General features: G+C 37.0%; 1 protein-coding gene across 4 annotated transcripts in view; it reads right to left on the bottom strand.

The window, feature by feature from the left end:
* Ncoa7 (nuclear receptor coactivator 7) overlaps nucleotides 1-16,832 on the bottom strand; it is a 137,821-nt gene that overhangs the window by 53,595 nt on the left and 67,394 nt on the right. For all 4 annotated transcript variants that reach the window (XM_058583720.1, XM_046458660.2, XM_046458659.2 and 1 more), the window contains exon 4: nucleotides 3,137-3,216. In XM_058583720.1, coding sequence (XP_058439703.1) covers nucleotides 3,137-3,216 — 80 coding nt within the window. The remainder of the gene's footprint in view (nucleotides 1-3,136; nucleotides 3,217-16,832) is intronic.

A 16,832-nucleotide genomic window follows, 5' to 3' on the forward strand; every position in this document is an offset into this window, starting at 1 on the left:
AAAAAAAAAATTGGTTTTCTGCAGTCATGTCAGTCTCCAGGAATGGCCTCCCCATCCAGAGTCACAAGATGAATTTGTGGGAGGTGAATTTTATGACTGTCACTGAATAGTTCCCATTGATAGCCCAGGGTTAAGATGGGTGGCAATCTCTAAGCAACACTGAATCTATCAGGTGGGTTTTAAATTATGGGCAAATTTGAGGTGTCTAAGGAGAGTATGGACTGGCAAGAAGGTAAAGATGCAAAATTCAAATTAAACTCCATTGCCCTCAGAATCAAAACGACCAACACAACGGACCGTCTCAGACTAATAAAAGGTAATAGTTATAAATCACGCTGAAAACTGTGTCAAATCTTTTCAATAAGTTTTTAATTTTTGGTGTGAAAAACTGAAAATCTAAGCAACATGCCCTACATTAACCCTGGGCATAATAATCTCTACTAAAACTAAAGTAAAAATAGTTTTAAAAATATTTTCCCAATATTGGATATTGATCTAATATACTCAGCACAGAGGTTTTCAAGGTTTAGAGCAGGTACAAGATACAGATTGCAAATGCTGACTCTAGAATCAGATGGCTGGATTTGAGTTTTAGATCAGTAATTTGCTGGTTGTACAACTTTTGGACCACTCTGTGTCTGCTTCTCAATCCATCAAATAGAGATAATCATAATATCTGCTTTATAGCACCAGCTTCATGATAAGTGATCAATACAATTGTTTCATATTTTTATGAGTAAAACCTGTAAAAGATCCTGTATGCAGAGGGTTCAAGGAAAGAGAAAATCTTTAGTTATCTGCAACTATCACATAAAGATTAAATGTGCATATAGAATTAGACCACAAAGACACTGATAGGGATGCTTAAAACTAAACCAAAATGCTTGAACATCCACTTCTCGGTATCAATATAAACAATTCAGTAAATGCTAGCATAAAGTCATCTTTTATTTCCAATGACAAGGATAAAAATAACTTGCTAAAATTAATCTCCATAACATACATAATGCATATCTGCATTACTAATTTGATCATTTGTTTATATTTGTTAACTAATTTGGAGGTTGACTTTTACTTTTATTTTATTGTTTAGTATACACTACATAGAGCAACTCCTAATAAATAGTACTTCTTAGTTCTTTGGATAGGCTTGTGAATCAATTGTTGGATACACACAGGTCTTAAGGACTATGGATTTAGAATTAATGTTCTCAATGACAAATAATGTAATAATGTTCAACAGTGCTAGTTCATAATGAATTAAAATAGACCTATCACTGAGTAACCCCTTCACACCAAGCCTTGGATTAATAAGATTCAGCTCCTGGTTTCCAGGAGCTCATGGTGCAGTGAGAGCTGAGTACATCACACTAAGTGTGGGGCTGTGGTAACGGATACATGCCTCACATCATTCACCTATTGATTCAACAATATGGGAGCCTACACCCTGCAAGGTGCCAAGAATATCATACAAAAAGGGGTCTAGTCTCACTTCATAGATATAAGAATTAAAGCATGAAATAGACATTAAAATAACAATCACAGTTAGAAATAATGTTAAAGTGGCATAATTTATGTAAAGAATGTGATTCTATGAGAGAATTAAATGAAGGGATCTGGCCTAGATTGCTGGATGGCCACAGGAGGGAGGAATAAATAGAGAGAGTTAGGGGAACAAAATATCAAGGATAAGGGTCTGGCTTGTACAAATATATGCACCATAGAGCCATTGCTTCTGGAAAAAGGACCAAGCATGGAAGAATAAGTGAGTATTTTGAGTGGGCAACTGCATATATGCTTTGGCTCTCATAAAGGGTGCCTAGAATAGAGACCTACACTTGGTAGGCATTGTCATATTTACAGATAATTCAAGTCATCAGTTTGGCGGTTCTAGCAGAGGACACAGCTACAAGTATGCCTTTAAGGGTGAAAGTAGTCTTCTTCTATTGGGAAATGTTGTCTTCATTAACCCACTTTCAGGTAGGTAACTTGGAATGGGGAGGGAAGGGGACACCTGACTAGCAGCCAGATCAGCCTAAGCAATACTGGCCACCATCTACCCCCAAATCATTGGTTTACATAAATTTTCTCAAGGAGAAAATATGGAGGGAAAAGAAATGAACTAAAATAGGTCCTAAGAAGCTTCATTATTTTACGGGTATACAAGAAGAATATAGCTAAGGGGCAAGATAGAAATCTTCAGAGAGAAACATGTAAATCTAATAGTATTAAGAAACATTCATAGACACTTCTCAGAAGGTGATATACAATCAATCAACAAATATATGAAAAAATGTTCAACCTCTCTAACAATGAGAGAAATGCAAATCAAAACTACTCTAAGATTTCATCTCACTCCAGTCAGAATGGCAACTATTATGAAGACAAATAACTAAGTGTTGGCGAGGATGTGGGGAAAAAGGTACACTCATACATTGCTGGTAGGACTGCAAAATGGTGCAGCCAATATTGAAAGCACTATGGATATTCCTTGAAAAACTGGGAATGGAACCACCTTTTGACCCAGTTATCTCAGTTCTTGGATTATACGCAAAGGACTTAAAAATACCATACTGCAGGGTCACAGTCACATCAATGTATACTGAAGCACAATTCACAATAGCTAAACTGTGGAACCAACCTAGATGCCCTTCAGTAGATGAATGGATAAAAAAAAATGTAGTATATATACACAATGAAATATTACTCAGCAAAAAGAGAATAAAATCATGGCATTTGCAGGTAAATGAATAGAGTTAGAGAAGATAATGCTAAGAGAAGTTAGCCAATTCCAAAAAACCAAATGCCAAATGTTTTCTTTGATATAAGGAGGCTGATTCATAGTGGAGTTGGGAGGGGGAGCACGGGAAGGTTAGATGAACTCTAGATAGGGCAAAGGGGTGGGAGAGGAAGGGAGGGGGCAAGAGGGTAGGAAAGATGGTTGAATGAGATGGGCATCATTACTCTAAGTACATGTATGAAGACATGAATGGTGTGAATACATTTTCCATACAACCAGAGATATGAAAAATTGTGCTCCATATGTGTAATATGAATTATAATGCATTCTGCTGTCATATACAATAAATTAGAATTAAAAAAAAAGAAACATTCATATTCCCCTGTTTATACTTACAGTGTATTCCATGGTGCCGTGGGGCTTCTGAACCACCATCTTCTTCTCTTTTTTATCATGTGTTTTATTTTGATTGTCATCTAAAGAACAAATTATATGTAAATGAAAAATTTCATTGTCAGGATTGAAGATGGACTAAATCTACATTGTATGAAAATCTACTGTTAAATTGAATAAAACCCCAAAAATGATACTAATAGAAAAATGGACTAAGGGCAAAAAAGACCACACTCCAGAAGCATATTATTCATCACTGGAACTCCTGAATAAATGATTAATATTAAATATGTTTAAATAATACAAATATAAACAAGAAGGTCATGCTTTACAATAATAATAGTCTAAATAGTAATGAATAACAATGTCGAACTTAGAGCAAAACCAGTATAATCACTATATAAATAGTGCATAAATCAGTTCAGTCCTTTTAGAAAGTGATTTGGCAATATGTAGCCACAGTTATAAAAATGTTTCTTCTCTCAACCCATAGTCCTTCCTTAATATATCCCAACGGCTGGGCATTGTGACACATGCCTACAATCTCAGTAACTTGTGAGACTGAGTAAGGTTGTAAGTTTGAGGCCAGCCTCAGTAACTCAGCAAGATCCTGTCTCAGAATGAAACATAAAAAGGGCTGGGAATGTAGCTCAGTGGCAAAGTGCCTTGGGTGGTTCAATTCCCAGAACAAAAAATAAATAAATAATTTTTAAAAATCATCCTAAAGACAGAGTCAAAAGAAAAAGCACAGTGTATGTCAAGTATATGGTTATTAAAAATATTTATAAAGATAAAAATTTAGAAAGACCTACACATCTAACAACATTAAGTTGGATCATAGATTTTGCTGTTTTTAAAAATGGTTAACCACTAGCAACTGCATATGACTTAAATTAATTGTTACGGTTAAATACATCTCAGTACATTAATCCAGATATCATAAAACATACAGATATTGCCATGGATAAAAAATTTAAGGACAGCAAGAAGGTAAAACTGAATTAACCAAGAAAAGATGCTCCAACTTGCATATGAGCAGAATGCAAATTAAAACCAGGTATCATTTTCTACTTATTAGGCTGAAAAAAATCAGAAAGCTGGATATTCTTATGCTGGCAGAAACATGAACTGCTACTAAGAATGTAAATTGTTTCAGTCATTCCAGCAAATTAAGCATACACAGTCTGCCTTCGAGTAGCCTATCCCAACAGATACACATCCTTTCCACGAGCAATTCATTTTATACGTGCCATAATGATCTGTTTCATCCCAATGTCTTCTGAGGCAGTGGGAAACTGCAGGGCTGGGGGCAGTGTAAGTAAAATTTATAGCTATGATCTGGGATTCCAGTCAATAATTAGAAACAACAAGCCAGGCGTACACATAGCAGCAAGTTTACATCAAGAGAAACAGAATGGTGGGTATAAAACAGTATTATTTATGTACATCTAAAACAGATGGATGTAAAACAACCACAAACATTTTCCAAGGATATGTAAAAATAAAAGCCTGTCACACTGATCATAACAGAATGACATGGAGTAGGGAGGGGAAATGAGGATAAAGGGGAAATGAATAAAGAAGTAAAAAGGAGCCCAGCCCTGAGCCGTGATGAGAAGTGGAATTAACTCAGCCACTACATCTGAGGTCCCACAAACACACACACACACAAAATACCATTTCATCTATATAATAAATATAGGGCTACTGGGTGAGAACTGAAGGTAACAAAGAATCTGGAGAACAGTTCATTCACATAGGATTTACCTGGCTTTTAACTATCTCCTTTATACTGTTTAAAATTATAAGCCAAGAGAAAAAAAAATAAAGATGCTGCCATAAGAATCCTGTTCGAGTCATTTATACATTCAAATCAGATCCATTCAGAGAACCAGAGACCCTGATAATTCCTCTAGACTAATTTAAAAAAAAAAAAAACTCCCTTCTTTTAAGTGGCCATATCTAAATTGCTTCAGGAAGATGGGACTCAGGATTGTGGCTTCTATATCTCTAGAAAAGAAGATTCTACACAGCCTCACTTCAAAAAACCCAATTACAATATTTTATAAATCTTATGAAAATGTAAAAAACTGGGTTGCCTTGTTCCTGACAGGTAAACAATATAATGTTAACAACACTCTTCCTTTATCTCCTTCTACAGAATCAGAAGGTGGATACCCCAGGCTAAGATTCCAAGATGAATTCTTCCAAAGCTTCCTTTCGCAGTTCACCAATTCATTCCTTTTCACATCATATCCCCATTTTCTCTGTGGCACACTCTGTCCTTCTCACAACATCATAAACAGCTGTCACCTGACGTCCTCCTGCCGTCAGAACAAGCTTTTTATATTCTTTGGTAGGTGCTTCCTATTTCTAGATCCCAAGCTAGGCTTCCTTCTTATCTGCGGCAGCTCCTGGTCCATGCCTTTCCATAAGCTGCATATAGCTATCTCTGGTCCCAGTGGGGAGCACTCTCACAAGCTACCAATTCAGGAGCATTTACCTATGCCCAGCTGCAAAATAAAAATGTGTGCTAGGGGGTTGGGGTTTGGCTCAGTGGTAGAGCCCTTGCCTAGCATGTGTGAGGCACTGGGTTCGATTCTCAGCACCACATATAAATAAATGAAATAAAGGCCAATTGACAACTAAAGAATATTTTAAAAAATGTGTGCTAGTTGAACTTTTCAGGATGAACTTAAATATGTGCACTCGAAATAGTACAAAAATTAATTACCTTCCACTGGCACAGGTGGATAGGAAGAGAAGAATTTCAAAAACACAACATTACAAATAACAAAACAAACAAACAAATGTCCCTATTGAGTCTAAGATTCTGAAATCCTTGAGGTGTATAGACTGTGATACACCCATTTTTGAATGTCTTGAGCCTTGACATACATGGTTGAATGAACTTTCCAATACAGTCAATGAGCCTGACATGTTTGATTGCAGGTTAATACTTGTCACTGAAATAATGTCACACTGGACAAATCATATGCACCTGTCAAAGCCACAAACCAAACACTATGTTTTACAGTTGGCTCAAAAGAAAAAAACAGGAGTAATTGGCAAATCTAAAGATTAAATTTAATTTTCTACATGTTATTATAACACAAGGTAAGGTTTATATTGCTTTTTTTTTTGCAGTGAGTTATAAAGATATCCAACTATGTGTCTCGATGAAGGCAACCCTGTGTGTCTTACCAAGGATGAGGCATGAACCGTCACAGGAACGACTGCTTTGCTGTGCTTCAAGATGGGGCTTCAACTCCAGTGTTTTAGTTAGGTGAGGACCGAAGACATGGACACAATTGTCCCCCAGTGACCCTGACACCTGCACTTCTAGCCTCAGCTTCCTCATAGCCCTTTATACTTACTAAATTCTGACACTTTCCCTTGCTTTCAGGAATTCTGAATCAAATGATGTCAAAGTATCTACTGCCTGAGGGGAAAGCTGGCCAGATGCTCCTTAGGGATTATTCTGAGTAAAGCAACTAAACCTCTCACCTGCCCCACCTGTGAAATGAAGTCCTCAAAGCTGGTTTTGCCCTCAGTATTTCTAATAAGGAAGTACTTGTGACAAAATTGACGAAAACCCTCGAGGAACAAAACACAGGCCCTTCAGCCTAGCCTGTCTTTTTCTGCATACATCCTAGAGGTGGGAACTGGAGTGGGGAGTAGGAACAGGCTCTCTGCCTTGACCTCAAACCATGTGGGCCTTGGTGTCCTGCCACTTCCCTTCCCACCCTGTAAGAGAGCCCGGAATGTCCAGAACATGAGGCTGTTGGCTCCTGCATTTGAGAAGATGTCAGATAAAAGTTTACTGAAAGGAAACTTTTTCTCTCTGGGTAGTGGGGCTAAAGGAAGGAGATCCAGAAGTGCCTCTGGGGCAGGGGCACAGAGACAGGTTCAGGAGGGATCATTTGCAGTGGTGACCTGTGAAGTCTCGGATGATACTATGACTACAAAGAGAATACATTTTTTGGAGAAGGTCTGAGGCTTGAGAATAGCATCTAAAGAAAGCTTAGATTTGGTGAATAAAAAGAAGTGAAACTGGGGCTAGGTTGTGGCTCAGCAGTAGAGCACTGGCCTAGCACATGTGAGGAACTGGGTTCGATCCTCAGCACCACATACACATAAATAAAAGAAAGTTATTGTGTCCATCTACAACTAAAGTAAAATATATATTTTAAAAAGTGAAACTAATAAAAGAGAAAAGCAATTTTTGGGATGGGAGAGTGAGTACAGTATCACATAGGCCATGGGTGAAGGGAGGAAGGGAAGGGAGGTGTTCTCTACACTGTCAAATGCTGCACAGAGGCTGAGAGGTGGAAATCTGGGAACAGATAACTGGAGGTCACACAGATCTGCTGAAAGTGGAGGAAACCCCTGAGAGGGACGACAGCAGGGGTAAGGTCATCTGCTAAAATGTAATGGGGTAAAGACAGGATTGGGGAGCAAAAGGAATTAGAAGTTGGGAGAGCTATTATGGCAAGAATAAGGATGTGATCATTTGAACATGGAGAACGAATACAATAAGGGTTCCTCCCCAGGGTGGGGTCTCACCAGGTGACAGGCCATATGAGAAGTAAGTAGATAAACTGCTGAAATGTCACCAGGAGATTTTTTGATGGATGCAAAGAGGAGGGCAGCTGAGACTCAACCAGTGGCCGAGGAGGGTTAGTGAGAGGCTGGAGGAGTTAGAACGGCAAGATGAATGAGTTTCCTATTGCTGCTGTAACAAAATACCACAAACTTAGTGGTTCAAAATTAAAAATAAAATCAGAGGTACTGTCTTACAGTTTCACAGGTTAGACACTGTTTTCCTTCTGGAGCTTCTAGGGGAGGATGAGCTTTCTTGTGTTCTCTAACTTCTGTAAGTGATTTTTTTAAAAAAAATATTATTACTATTTTAATCAAGATCCTTTTCTCCATCTGCAAAGCCGGCAGCACTGGCTGAGTTATACTTATGCTGACATTTCTCTAGTTAACTCTCCTCTGCCTCCTCCTATCAGTATTAAGATCACTTGTGATGACTCCAAGGCAACCTCATTAATCCAGGCAGATCTACTTAAGACCAGTTGATTAACCTTAATTCCACCTATAACCTTAATTTACCATTGTCATATAATCTAACAGATTTTGGGTAACAGGATATAGATATCTTGGGGGCTGTTTTTCTGCCTACACAGATGGAGAACAGATTATGGAAAAACACAAGAAAGGAAGTTGAAATTCATAAAGGGGATTTTTGAGGATTCATAGTTTTTCAGATGTGGCCAATGCATACACTAGAGGGAAAGGTGGGGAGCATTAAAGGATGTGGTACTGGGTAGAGGTTCTGGTTTTGAGAAAAACAGGCAATGAGTAAATACAATGTACATCCAACCTAAGCATCTGTGTCACAGCCACTAGGAACCAGGTGAAGTCAGGATAGTGGACATTAATTATTATTGTATTTGAAAACACAAGCAAAAAAGATAGCTGTGAATTTCTTTCTTGGTTCTCGATTCCATAATTTCTACAGAGACATAGGAAGGAAGGGTAGACAAAAAAGTATGTAGCTTTTAAATTTTTTTTCTGTTTTTATTAATTATATGAACAATCAAAAAAAGAACTTTGGAAAATTATCAGGTCTTCCAATTTATTAGGAATTGTTCTGTTCTGATCTTATACTTACTTAGTATGTGTGTGTATTTGTGTGTCCCCTTTTCTCTTTGAATAATCCATCTCTCCCTACCATCTTTCTCTATCACAGAACCATCTGACCAGGGTTCAGGAGGCTCACAACACAGGGCCCTCCACACCTCGTTGTCTAAAGAGGGAAGATGGTTTCCATGGCATCCAAATAAGGGAAAATTAGGCAAAATTGTCTGTGTCTATCCTGTTCATTTATGAACAGGAGAATCTGTTTCCAATGACAGGCCTCTACCTATACTGGAAATTTATGCTTTCAGCTATGACAGTTTGGTGACATTAACCAGAAAATCAGCTCATATGCCATCTCCTTTGTGCCACCAAACATCTTTCTGATTACTCTTTGGCTTAGGGGTCCAAATGAGCTGAGTTCAATGTGTGAATGCATTTCTGTAGTTGTGTGATGTTAAGCAAGTTATTTGGAGTCTTTGTGCCTCAATTTCTTCATCTGTAAAATATAGAGCTATCTTATATTGTTGAGAAAATTAGAAGATGAACACAGTGAAAATCTCAGAGCCTGGTGGAGAGTAAGTGCTTCATAAACATTATTATCATTAATAACAATCCCCTCATTGTAAATATCTATTTGAACAGAATTGTGTGTTGAAAGAATTATGACATATCAGCAAAAAGGTTTTATTCCAAAAATGCAGCAGTAATAGACTATTGATATAGATTATTGTAAATTTCTTAAAGGAGAAAAACCTTATTTGATCACTTTGATACATGCCAAAAAAGCATTTGATAAAATTAAACCACCACATCATATTTTTAAATGAGCAGAATGAAAACAACAATAAAAAAACTCCAAGTACTAGAAAACGAAAAATAGAATGAACTTCCTTAACACGATGGTGAATTTTTAGTTATTCCTTGATAGTCGTTAGCAATATCCTTCTCAGAAAGTAATGAAACCCTAAAGAGAAGATATCAAAAGCAATTTCCTAGCTGGGCACAGTGGCCCATGCCTGTAATCCCAGTGGCTTGGGAGGCAGAGGCAGGAGGATGATGAGTTCAAAACCAGCCTCAACAAAGGTGAGGCATTAAACAACTCAGTGAGACCCTGTCTCTAAATAAAATACAAAATAGATCTGGGGATGTGGCTCAGCGGTCGAGAGCCCAAGTTCAATCTCCAATACCAAAAAAAAAAAAAAAAAAAGCAATTTCTTCACAGGAATGAAAACTGAATAACTCTATGACATCACCTCCAGGTCTGCAGTAGCTGTCTGATTACTAAGTTCTGCCTAAACAAAAAAGTTTCTGTGAGGCCCTTGCCCTCCAGCTCTATAGAAGAGATTCCACGGGTGCAGGGGGAGAACTCTCCCCAAGCACTGGCAAGCTCCACCTCACTTCTTTTGCTCTCGGGTTGTGCTGTGGAAGACAAGGGCCTAAGAGCATTCCTGTGAAGCTCTTAAGGCTTTCCGGACATGGTATCTACAATCCCACCAAATTCAATATAGAGGCTAGCCTAACATCATGTGAGGCCAAGTCAGAAGTATTTAAAGTCATAAAGCAAAATCCGTAATGGAGATAAATTCAGAGACACCATAAACACCATGGAGACAGCTTGGAAACCCCAAAGAGAAAGAGGCAATCCCCGCCCCTCATAGGAAGGGCACTTTTCACAACATTGTGAGGCAACAACTGGAACTGTTGATTATTAAATTATTAATTATTAAATGAGGTTGGGTGAACATTGGCTATAATTTGGAGAAAAACATTTCAGGGACCTGAGTGTTTGTAAACGGTCTCTTAAGAAATAAAGCCCTCCTAAAGTTCTTATATCAGAAACCAAAAACAAATATTAATAAAATAATAATAAAATAACAAGCCATGGGTGTGACTCAGTAGGAGAATGCCCGCCTAGCATGCACATGGCCCTGAGTTCTATCCCTAGCACTGCCAAAAAAAAAAAAAAAAGTAAAACACTAACCAGTATCAAGATAAGAATTTGTACTTTCATAGTTTATACTTGGCTTTGCCCTGAAATATCCATTTAAAGCAACAGATAAAAGAGTTTTAAATACTGAAAAGAAAGAAATAAAAACTTTATTATTAGTAGATGAATTGTCTACCAGAAGAACCAATATTATTATAAAAATGTCAAAAATTCATAAAACTTGCTCATTAAAGAGGTCAGATATGATTCTTTTTAATGTGATGGAAGTCTCATGCATAGTGGTATTCAACTATAAGATATCAAGGGATAAATACAATTAACTTTCTCTCTATACACACACACACACACACACACATCATGTATATGTATAAAATTAAAAAGCCTGCTGGTTACAGTGGTGCACACCTGTAATCCCAGCAGCACCAAAGGCTGAGACAGGAGGATTGCAAGTTCAAAGCCAGTCTCAGAAACTTGCTAGGCCCTAAGCAACTTGGTGAGACCCTGTCTCAAAATAACAACAACAAAAATATTGGGCTGGGGATGTGCTTTAGTAGTTGAGTTCCCCTGGGTTCAATCCCAGTACCAAAAATAAAAATAAAAATAAAAAGCTTTATTGAGGTATATAAGTGGAAGCTTGGGTAAAGGCAGAGACATAATGCTCTTATACAGGAAATCTCATCTTATAAAATTTCATTTTCTCTTCAAATCAATGTTTATATTAAATGTCATTTAAAAAAATAAAATTGTTTTGGTGAAGGTACACTTGCCAAATTGACAACCAGGTTTATCTAGAAGCATATATACATATGACTATCCAAAATTATGTTTAAAAGAGAAATGATGGTAGGAACATTCTACTGATGCAAAAGCCACAACAAGAAAAACATTGCAGCAACATGACTAAAAAACAAGAATTAAGGTAAAACAAAAGAACCATTATAAATCAGTGAGAAAAAAATTGGCTTTTCCTATAAAACCCTGTAACTTCAGGTTAGTGGGCTGGCTCGTTATTGAGCAAATAGCAAAAGCATTGAAGCCTGACCCTTAATCACCATGCAAACTTGTGTAAGTGACTTTACTTCATTGAAGACAATTTCCTAGTGTATAAAATGGGGATGGTATTGGACTCCCACAAAGGGTTACTATAAGAAATAGATGAGCCAATTCAGGAAAAGGAATTTGCACTGAGAGAAGCAAGGACTCAAAGAACATTAAAGATTATTATTAAATGGGATTAGGTAAACATTGGCTGAGATTTGCGAAAATTTCTATCACTCTCGAATCCATGCAGATAGATTCAGGATTTAATAAAGAGTCCCAGCTACTCAGAAAACTGAGGCAGGGGGATCACTTGAGCCTAGGAGATTGGGGTCAGCCTGGGCAACAGAATGAGATTCTGATTCCTTTAAAAGATTTAAAAATAAAAAATAAAGTTACAAATAACTTTGAAGAAAACTTACTTGCTTAAAGAAATAATTTGGTCTTTACTGGTGACACACACTTCTTAATTACTGGCTTGAATGTAAAAAGCACAATTAAAATGTTCAATGCTGTTGTTTAGCATCTTAAGAGTACCTTCTGGAAAATCTAAGTCACAAACTGTTACAGTGGGAAAAAAATGTGTCAAGGAAGAAATAATTCTTTATTTTATCCTCTGACAGATGTCAGGGAGTATGTGACACTTCCCTTCCTCCAAGCATGTCACAAGAAATATGTTTTAAAAATTTGTTAGTAGTATTTGATATTATTTAATATTGTTAATATTTTACTAACATGAGTATGTCATAACCAAAACTCTATAATGCATGTGCCTCAAGGGCAGGGAAGTTGTCTACTTCAGGAAATGCTTCACCTTAGAATTTAATAGGACCTGCACGGAGTAGGCCTCACGTACATGTGGAATGAATGACTAATCCAGGTGACTGTGAACTGAGTAAAGGAAGACACAGGTGACTTTTGATTGTTTGGTCAGCATTCGGTTTATATCACCCATAAAAATCAGTGGGCATTTGGAGTGTAACTACATATGTGCCCAGGTCTAATAATCAATCCCAGCAGTAGTAAGGGTGGTAGTTAATCCCCTGAAGTTTCAGTCTATTCATTCAAATTATAGCTCAGGGGTAAAATAAACTCTATAATTACTTTATTCTTCTGTATTAAGAAATAACAGTGTTCCTGGGAAAATTGAGGAGACACTAAAGTTTTATTTAATTTTGACCTTATTTTACTCCCAGAGTTGATCTGGGATTTTCATGCAGAAGAGAGTAGGTATGAATCCCTGCTCCATGCTGACCCATCATGGACTTTGGCAAACAACTCAGCTTCTCAGCACTTGTAAAAACAGGCTATTACTTCCTGTAGTAGACCACGGTGAGTCGTAAGTTAAATAATGAAATAAGGCATCTCGTCCATAGGGAATACTCCTCCAAAATAGGTTCTTTCTGCTCTTCCCCATGAGGTTGCTTCTCCCCACTTTCCTACTCTTTCGCACCTTTCAAAAGCTCATTTCTTTTTTATAAATGAAACAAGGACTCAATTTGTAAATTTATACTTTAGAAGAAAATATAAAAAGCCAATTCTACCTAAATCAAAACTATGCAGAATCATGGTCTTAGTTCATTTGGGCTGCTATAAGCATATCAGAAAATGGTATTTTATAAAATATAAAATATCATAAACAACAAATATTTATTTCTCATAGTTTTGGAGACTGGAAAGTCCAAGATCAAGGTGCTGACAAATTTAGAGTCTGGTAAAAATCCTCTCCTGGTTCAGAGATGGCACATGCTCACTGTGTCCTGGCATGGTGGAAGGGACAATGAGGTCTTATTCATAAGGGTTTCACTTTCAGGATATAATGACCTCCCCAAAAACCTCACCACCTAATATCATTACCTTGGGGATGATGATTTCAGTAGACGAATTGGGGGTGGTATACAAATTCAGACCATAGCAATCATTTTTAAATACAGATGAACAAAAAGAAGAAAATACCTCCGTTCAGAGAACCAGTGTTTATTTTCTGGTAAATATACTTCCAGCAGCTCTCCAGACTCCATTGTAAATGTAGGTAGGTAAGTTTTTAAAATAAAATTGTAATGATGATCTATAAATATGGCCAATCTACTTTTCTATTATAATAATGTTTTGTGAAGAACTTACATGTCATTAAGTATTTTCCTACATCATTTTAAGATGACACATTGTAATCTACTCTGTCATTTGTCATTTTTATTATCCTGCTACTTTTTTTTAAAAAATGTAATGATGGTCATTGTAGTTAAATCTTCTAATATGCTCAACAATAAGGAAACAAAAAAAATTGTTTCCTTAGGTGAACTTCTGCAGGCAAAATTGTAGGGTCAACGGATATGCAAAAAGTACCACTCTTGATAAAAATGACCAAACTGCCCTCCAAAAAGATTCAGCCACATTATTCTCCCATCATCAATATCTTTGTAGTTCGAATATTTATGTTCCCCAAATTCACATGTTCAAATCCTCCTGGTCAAGGACATGGTAATAGGAGATGGAAAGTTTGTGAGGTGATTAGTTCAGACAGAACTCTCATAAATGAGATTAGTGTCCTTATCAGAGAACCCCAAGAGAGACCTCTTGCCACTTCCCCATGTGAGGTGACAACAAGACTAAAATGGCAGACTATGAGGAAATGGGCTCACACCAGGCTCTGAATTTGCCAGTGCCTTAATCTTGAAATTTCTAGCCTCCAGAATATGAGATCTATCTGTGGTTTATAAGCCACCCAGTCTATGATATTTTGCTATAGCAGCCAAACAGACTAAGACAGAGTCAGGTGTTTTATTTTTCCATGTACTCTGCTCTGATCATTTCTAATTTGATTTTACAACACTTAAAAATCACTGGTCATAAGCTGTTGTCCAACATTTTGGGGTATTCTGTTGCAGTGAAATTTTTCATAATACAAGTTATGGTAAGCACAATACAGGAATCAGGGAATGACACTTGCATGATGCAGACCATTTTGCTTATAATGGGACTAATCCCAGCTCAAGACCATTCAGAGTGGAGCAGGGCTTTTAAGACATTCAGTCATCACACTCCTGTTTCAACAATGACAAGAACAGGTTACAATATACTGTGTTAATGGGAGTTCTGGGACTGTGAAACGACAGGGGTAGGGACTGCAAAGGAGTTTCCTTGAGCCAAAGTCAGCATGATCACAGCTAGGTTTGCTCAGGGATGCTTATTTCACAGCTACTTCCTTGTAGGCATCCATACCCCCTTGTTTGTATAAAAATGTAACTTTAGCCTCTAAATCCCTTTTTCCCTTCAGAACAATTTTTCTATAGAACAAGGATACCACACTGTTGATATTTTGAGCTTTTTTTAAAATTTATTTTTTTCATAGTTGTAGATGGACAGTATGCCTTTATTTGTTTAGCTTTTTATGTGGTGCTAAGGATGGAACGAACCCAGTGCCTCAAACATGCTAGGCAAGCGCTCTGCCACTGAGCCCCAGACCCAGCATGATATTTTGAACTTTTTAACATAGGGCAGTTTTTGCAAACAGATAGATGGAAACACCAAGAGTGATGATGTTGAAAACAGTACCTGCAAGAAGAAAAAGCAACAATAGGCCACTGAAGCCCAAGAGAGGTCCAGAATCCCCTGCTGAAGACTTCAGTAACTTATAAGTATCACGGAATAGAAACTTTACTTTTCTCCCTGGGTCTGCTCATTAACTGCTTGGAATATGGAATGAAGAAATTGGTTACAACATATTTATAAAGACTGTGGAGCAGGAGAGTATGCCATGTGGTAATGGGATATGGAAAACTCAATTTCCTCGTATTCAAGATTCTTACTTTTTGCTTTCTTTCCACTCTTATTTCTTAAAATTTTCTAATTATCAATCTGAGAATTGTTAAAAAAAAAAGTAAATTGCCACATAAATGGGAGGTGTTAGATCTTGGGTTTTAAGAATTATGATGCCTTTTTACATTCATGCACATGAGCATATTACAATGGTTATGTATGTGAAATTTTATGTATTTAATTTTATTCGTGTTTTTTAATTGTACATTTAATTAAATGCAAAGCTAATCACTAATTCATGACGTTTTCATCTTTAAGGCCTAGATTTTGACATGTCACAGATAATCTCTCTCCCTCCCAGTAAATTTGTTTCGGGAAATCTATGACACAACAGGTACATTTCCTGGGGTTTCATTTGTCTAAGAATGTCTTGTCTTTAAGCCTGAAAAACAACTTTCACTTACAGCTTTGAACTAGATGTCATGGCCCTTGTGTTCTCTGCCTAACTCCTCCTTTACTCCTCTATAAGTAACTTTTTCAAGACTTATTTTTTATTTATTTTTTACTACTTATCTATGATCTATAAATATTTGCTACTGTGTACCCAAGCACTGAGTTTTAATTCTACCCTAAATATGGTGAGCTCTTTTAATTCCTATACTCAGGCATAAATTTCAGCTCCTGAAAGCATTCTCCTTGTCTCACACAAAACTTTAATTAAATGTCACAAAAACTTTAATATGATTTCCTTGATGGTCCCACGAAGCACAGGGCTGATTTTTTCCATCCAAATAATTTCAACTTATTTTAAACCCAAATCCCTTAAACCCATCCTGCTTGAATAGAAAAATATTAGTTAGGATTGGTGTTTTTGTTTTATTTTTGGTTTTGGTCCTGGAGACTGAACCCAGGACCTCCGGATGGCAAGCACAATTCTACCACGGAGCCACACTCAGCCCCCTCATTAGGTTCTTTTCACATGACAGTTCTTTTTAATCCTGCATTCTTTGATTCTTTGAGCTCTGAAGTCCCAGAATAATCATTACTTCTGAATAGAAGAGCAATATCATTCTATATTTATGGCTTGACCTATTTGTGTTTAGAAATTAATTTATCAAAATAACATAATCTTGGCTTTCTTAACTTGATATATGAAACAAAAGGCAAATGATGGATGTAAACTTTTCACATGTATGGATTTTAGAAATCCTTAGAAAAAGTAGTTTGTGTATGGAAATGTGTCAAGGTTGCCACTGTGGAAGATAACTTAGTAGTTGTTTACGTTCATTTTGTCATGGACACCAA

The sequence above is a fragment of the Marmota monax genome, unplaced genomic scaffold, assembly GCF_021218885.2.
Source record: "Marmota monax isolate L192 unplaced genomic scaffold, Marmota_monax_Labrador192_F-V1.1 WCK01_AAM20220418_F8-fsc00198, whole genome shotgun sequence".
NCBI lineage: Eukaryota > Metazoa > Chordata > Mammalia > Rodentia > Sciuridae > Marmota > Marmota monax.